The sequence below is a fragment of the Myotis lucifugus genome, unplaced genomic scaffold (assembly GCF_000147115.1).
Source record: "Myotis lucifugus unplaced genomic scaffold, Myoluc2.0 scaffold_726, whole genome shotgun sequence".
NCBI classification, from domain to species: domain Eukaryota; kingdom Metazoa; phylum Chordata; class Mammalia; order Chiroptera; family Vespertilionidae; genus Myotis; species Myotis lucifugus.
In genome coordinates, this window is record NW_005871774.1 from 114,120 (window position 1) to 119,873 (window position 5,754).

The following is a 5,754-nucleotide window of genomic DNA, read 5'->3' on the forward strand; positions in this document are numbered from 1 at the left end:
GAAAAGAAGGCCCGGAAAGCGCCCCTAAATGTGAGCCGTGCTCTGGCTGGGAGAGAAGACGGCCGATTTGTAATCATCTTTCCGTCAATTCTGCCTTAAAATGTTTTCTCACCACGACTGCAGGGCACTTGTGCACATTTTAAAAAGTGATCTCACAAAAGACAAACATTGCAAGACTCCGCTTATAAGAGGTGCCTGGAATAAGGGGATTCCTAGCAACAGAAAATAGGTCAGAGGTTACCAGGGCTGGGGGCGGGGCGGGAGGGGGTGTCCGTGGGCACCGTGTCGGTCGGGAAGATGAGAAAGGTCTGGGGTGATGGCGGTGAGTGTACCTAACGCCACTGAGCTGACCCGTGGTCCAGGAGCGGATTCGAGGTGACGCGCGTGGCAGCGCACATACAAGACGTTCTCTTAAACCTAGGCGCTCCGGGAAGCCCAGCCGGGGAGGCCTGCAGGGGCAGGGAGGTGGCGAGGGAGGAGGTCCTGAGCGTCTGTCTTGTCCCCCAGCCTGAGAGTCTGAGGAATTCCATCCCTGCGCAGCTTCCGGTTTGCTCACCTGGAGGAGCTGGCCCTGCCTCTGCAGATGTTGGGGTGCAGGGGTGTCGAAATCACGAGCACAGAAGGTGGAGGGCACGTTTGTTCCTCAGCTGAGTGCCAGGCTGCTGGGCTCGGCTTTAGAGTGGGGACGCTGCAGCCCTGGGGCCCGCCCATGGCTCCCTCCTCCCTTCCCCTTCGTGTCAGCTGCTGGGGGCCCTGACCTGGCTCGGGGGGTGGGGGACGCCCCAGGGCTGCCCTGAGATGGTACAAAGTGGGCTTGGGCAGGCAGGAAGCATGATCGGCTCACCTTCACCAGCGTGCTCCTGGTCAACCTAACTCCCATGGAGGGCTGTCACCTAGGCTGTCCGGGGAGCAGGGGCAGGCGGGCGGCGGAGGGTCTGCTAAGGGGAAGGGGGGCTGGGAGGGGGTGCGGGGGGGGGACTGCTGCAGGGGTGAGGAATCTGGTCGGGTCCTGAGCCCTCAAGCATGAAGGGACGTGGGGGCCGAGGTCATCACACAGGCCCATCGGGGGCTGAGAACGAGGCGGAGCTGGGCAGAGGCCGGGGGGCGTCTGCGGCGATGTGATGCGCGCACAGAGCGGAACCAGAGGCCCGTGCGCCAACCTGCAGTGGAGGCGATTCCCGCTGAGGGGCCAAGGGCCACGCTCGCTCTCTCATCACCTACGTGGGTCACTCTGTGCATTTTCTGGCCACGACAATGTATCACGAAAAGGGGCCCCACATCACTGCTCACGAAGGAAGCGCAAATCAAAACCCCAACGCCACGTTCACACCCATCAGGATGGCGATTACAAACGAGAGGCCCAGGCGCACGAAATCCACCTGCCTCAGCTGGCCGCCCGCCCTGCCCTCCGCGAGAGCCGCTGCTCCTTTGGTCGTGATGGCGTTACGGTGTGGTGACCACGGGCCTTTTGTTAACATAGATGGGATAAGGGTGCTGGTAGGTGTGGAGACACTGGAGCCTCGTGCAGTGCGGCGGGCGGGGTGCACCAGGGGCAGCTGCCGCGGGAACCGTGTGGCGGCTCCTCCACAGGCTGAGCTTCTGGGTCTGCGCCCTGAGGAAGGGAGGCAGGCTCTCCGAGAGACCCCGTGTCCACAGCAGCCGTGTTCACAGTGGCCAAAAGGCAGAGAACCCAGAGGCCATGGACAGAGGGCGGTAAACACACTGTGGTCCACCACACCACGCGACATCGCTCGCCTCCCAAGGCAGGAAGCACGGACACAGGGAACCATGGGCCTTGAGGACGCTGTGCGGAGTAAGAGAAGCCAGGCGCAGAAGGACAAAGAACTACGGGATTCCTCGTCTATGAGGTCCCAGGGCAGTCAATTCCTAGAGACGGAAAGGAGACGGTGGGCGCCAGGGCCTGGTCTCCTGTCGGCCCGTGAGAGACAGGATGGGGAACTGGAGGGCCTGGGTCACGGGTCACCTGGGTCTCTTTGGGATCATCGAGCCCGGTGCTGCAGGGGACGGACAGAGGAGGATCTCACAGGTCGAGAGCTTGGAGGGGACCCCGGACTTCCCTTGGTGATGGTGGTGTGGATGGAGGTGACAATCATTGCCACGCTAGCATTCCTGTGTGCTAAGCACTGTGTGTAATTCTTCAGTGAAGGGTCCCAGCAACCCATTTAACAGATGAGGAAAATGAGGCTCAGAGGGGCTAAGTCACTGCCTGAGTCTGGGCAGCATGCCCTGAGGGAAGTACCGCAGGGGTGGTGCGGAGAACTCCCCCCAGCCTGGCTGGGACTCTGCCCAGGCCCTAAGGCGCCTCAGCCCCCCTCCTGCCCCAGGGCCGAGGGGAGCCCAGGTCCCAACTGTACAGGGAGAGGCCTCCGCTCCCAGCCCAGGGACCCCCCATTAATCTACTGGGGGCCCTGGTGTTGGAGTGGGAGCGGGGCTGGGTGGGGCTCCCTCACTCCTCTGGGCCCTGCAGCGCGAGTAACAGTGGATCGGCCTCCACTGGGCACATCCGCGGGCCACCCACTGTGCCAAGTGCTCTACCCCTGAGTCCCCCCCACAGCCCTGAGCCCCACGGAGGTCAGGGAGCCCAGGCTCTGAGATGGGAACTGACCTGACCAAGGTCACAGAGCGAGTCAGGCTCGGCTGGGGGCCTGGACCCCAAGGCGCACCGCCCCCCAAAGACAGCAGAACCCTGCAGACCGACGGCGAGGGGGGTGGCGAGGGGATGGCGAGGGGATGGTGAAGGGGTGGCGAGGGGATGGCGAGGGGTTGCTGTCTGGAGGACTTGGGTTGGAGTCCCCAACCTGCCACGTACTCCCGTGTGGAGGGGCCAGTCCCTTAGCCTCTGAGCCTCAGGGAACGCATCTGTCAGGTGGTGTCTTCCCGTTTACCTTAAGGCCATTACACAGACTTTTAAATCATGAGCTATGGGACGCCCATGGCATGGGATGGGTACATATGAAGCTCAAGAAATGAAGTTTAAAGAACTTGAAACAACCGTCCTTCTTCCAGAAGGGAGGGTCTGGCGTCTCGTTCTTCCAAGCCAAAACCTTTGTGCCCCGGCAGCCGGGTGCCGGAATGGGCCAGAAACCTCCTAACTAAACAGATGTGCTCCCAGTTCTCACACTGGCCCGTGGCCGACCAACTGCATCTCCCTGCGCCTCCGTTTCCCCCTCGTTAAACGGAAAATGCTAATGGCTTCTCCCTCATGGGGGTGTGGGAGGCTCAGGGATGGCGTGGTTTACGGAGAAGTGGACAGACAGCAGACACTAAACACATTACGGATTTTACCGCCATCATCCGGGGCGGGACCGTGCAGGCGGGTCCAGGGAGCGGGCTCGAACACGCTCTCCATTCCCGTCCTCTGACACCAGGCCCCTGGCCCCCTGCTCCGTGTGAGGCTGGGTGGGCCCTGGGGAGGCCACGGACGAGGAGAGCAGGGTTCTGCCCCAGCAGCCCCCGCGTGGCACCTCGGCCGCCTTGCCCTGCACCCTCCCTCTCGAGCCCATGGCCCGGTGCCCGGAAGGAGCACAGGCCTGGACGCAGGCGGACCTGGTGCAAATCCCCAGCTTGAAGCCTGCGCCAGGCTTTATTTATAGGGGCCTCAGTTTCCTAATCTGTGAAGTGGGAATGATCCTAGCGCCAGTCACATGGGACTGCTTATTCGGGATAAATAACAAGCCATGTAAAGAATTTAGTCATAAGAACAAGAAAACGATGATGATGCTACACCCACTGTCTCCTTCACGAAGCAACTGCCCCACGTCCCACCCACAGCGCGTCCATCCCCAGACTCTCTGAGGCCTAGGGGAGGAGACGCACGTTTTTATCGTAACTTCCTCGGGGACCAGTTCTCTGCGGTCTGACCCACCCCCTTTTGGAACTGGGACCCCTCGTCAGTGTCTAACCGGCGTTCCACATGGTGGCCACGCTGGGAAGAGCGAGGGATGGACATGGTTCCACATGGGGGTGGAAGCAGAGGTTCCCAGGAGCACTGGGACCTGGAGGTGCTGGGAGGGTGGCCGGATGGAGGGGAGGGCCTGCCTCCCACCTGGGCTGCGCCCCCCACGACACCTGGCACAGAGCAGGCTGAACAGAAAGACCTGGCGGCAAAGACGTTGTTAAAACCAACCAAACACCAGCTCACAGGCCCCTCCCCTGGCCACTCACCCGGGGAAGGGGCAGGTATGGCTTTCAGGAGGCCACCAGTGTGTGGGTGCCCACCCTGAACCCCCTGCACCCCTAGTCCCTATGGGGTCACCTCAGGCAGCTGGCAGGGTCCCGGGCCCAGGCAGGGGGGTAGGGGGGCAGCTCACAAGCGCTGCCTGCAAGCAGCCCAGAAACTCAGGGACCCCCACCTGTGGGTGGGAGTTACGAGATGAGACGCTCCATCCAAGACCCCCACAGGACCCCACCAGCCCGACTACCTGCCTGGGGCCGCAGCCTCCAGTGCCCACCCCCCAGCTGCCTCTGGGCAGGGGTTCCCAGCGGCCCCCACCTTTCAGGGCCCTCATCTGCGCATCCCTGGCTCTCTCAGCCCCAGGCCGGAGCTCGCCTGTTTCTGGGGCGCCCTTCCTGCCTAACCTCATTAGACTGTTCCCCTCTGTTTCCGGGGGCCCCGCTGGTCCTGGCAGGGTGGGTGGGGCAGGCGGGGGGCAGGCGGGGGGCGGGCACACTCACCCAGAAGCAGGTTCATGAGCACCTCCTGGCCGGCCAGCGTGCTGCTCTTCACCAGGCAGAGGATGGTGCCCCCGATCCAGGGGATGCCGTGGCCCGTGATGCCAATGAGCTTGATCATGGAGCGGGCACTGGCCCAGGACGTGGCCCGGCCGGCGCACACCCCCAGCCGCTTGGACATGCAGATGTCGATGGCCAGCAGGGAGTTGAAGGCGATGCCCTTGAAGGAGGGGTTCAGCTGCATGCAGTCCTCCTCGGGCAGCTGCTGGGACTGGCGCCGCTCCCGGGCCCCATCGCCGGGGGGTGGGGGCTGCGCCGAGGGGCCCGAGGCCTTCCTACCCGAGCTGCGGGGCTCTGGGACCCCCTTGGGGGGCTGGTTCAGGGACAGGAACTCGGCCCGGTTGAGGATGTTGTTGCGGTCCCGGGCCCGGGCCCGGCTCTGGGAGCCCGGCATGGTGACGCTGGCACCGTGAGGGCCGGTGCCAGGCCGGCTGCGAGGGCCTTCTCCCCGAGGCGAGAGCTGCCCCCAGAGCGGCCACCTCCCTGCCTGCCTCCTCCACGGTTAAATATAGAGCGGAGGATTGCACATGGCTGTTTACCTCCGGCTGCCACCCGGCTCCAGGGGACGTCAGTGCCAGCTGGGCAGCCAATCGAGCCCACCACGGCCGGCCGGCGGGCGCCAATCGAGCCGCCAGGGAGGCGGGGGCGTCCACAGCTGCGGCCCTGCCTCGAGGCCTGGGCTATTTAAATCTCCCAATGGCTCGCTCCCCAGGCTTTGGGGGACTCTGGGAAATGTAGTTCTCCGGCTGCCCCGGCCTCAGCTGTCCAGGCCAGAGGCCCGCTGTGGGCTCCGGACTCAGCCCCGCCTTTATCAGCTTCCCTCCGAGCCGTCCAGGCCCCTGCGAGCCAGGCTGGCCTTCCCATGGCCCGGGCAGCGTGGTCTTGGTCCCACGGACTGGACGGTGGAGCCCAGGCTGAAGGCCTCTCCGGGCACCAGATGGAGTGAGTGACGTCACGACAGCATCATCTCAGCCTCTGGGACCAGGCCCGGCCCCTCCCCTC

General features: G+C 63.9%; 1 protein-coding gene across 1 annotated transcript; it reads right to left on the reverse strand.

Annotated features, from left to right (window-relative positions):
• Positions 1-3,311: 3,311 nt before the first annotated feature.
• Positions 3,312-5,638, reverse strand: PLPP7 (phospholipid phosphatase 7 (inactive)). Its single transcript, XM_023746730.1, has 2 exons — positions 4,696-5,638; positions 3,312-3,427 (listed from the first exon to the last, which is right to left on the reverse strand). Exons 1-2 carry the CDS (start codon positions 5,144-5,146, stop codon positions 3,312-3,314), a joined length of 567 nt encoding a protein of 188 aa, XP_023602498.1. The 5' UTR covers positions 5,147-5,638.
• Between the last annotated feature and the right edge of the window lie 116 nt (positions 5,639-5,754).

Coding starts and splice junctions, on each gene's coding strand:
- PLPP7 (XM_023746730.1), bottom strand. CDS start 5,146: ATGCCGGGCTCCCAGAGCCGGGCCCGGGCCCGGGACCGCAACAACATC. Junction 3,428..4,695: donor GCTCATGAACCTGCTTCTGG/GTGAGTGTGCCC, acceptor TGGCCTCCCCAG/GGCCCACCCAGCCTCACACG.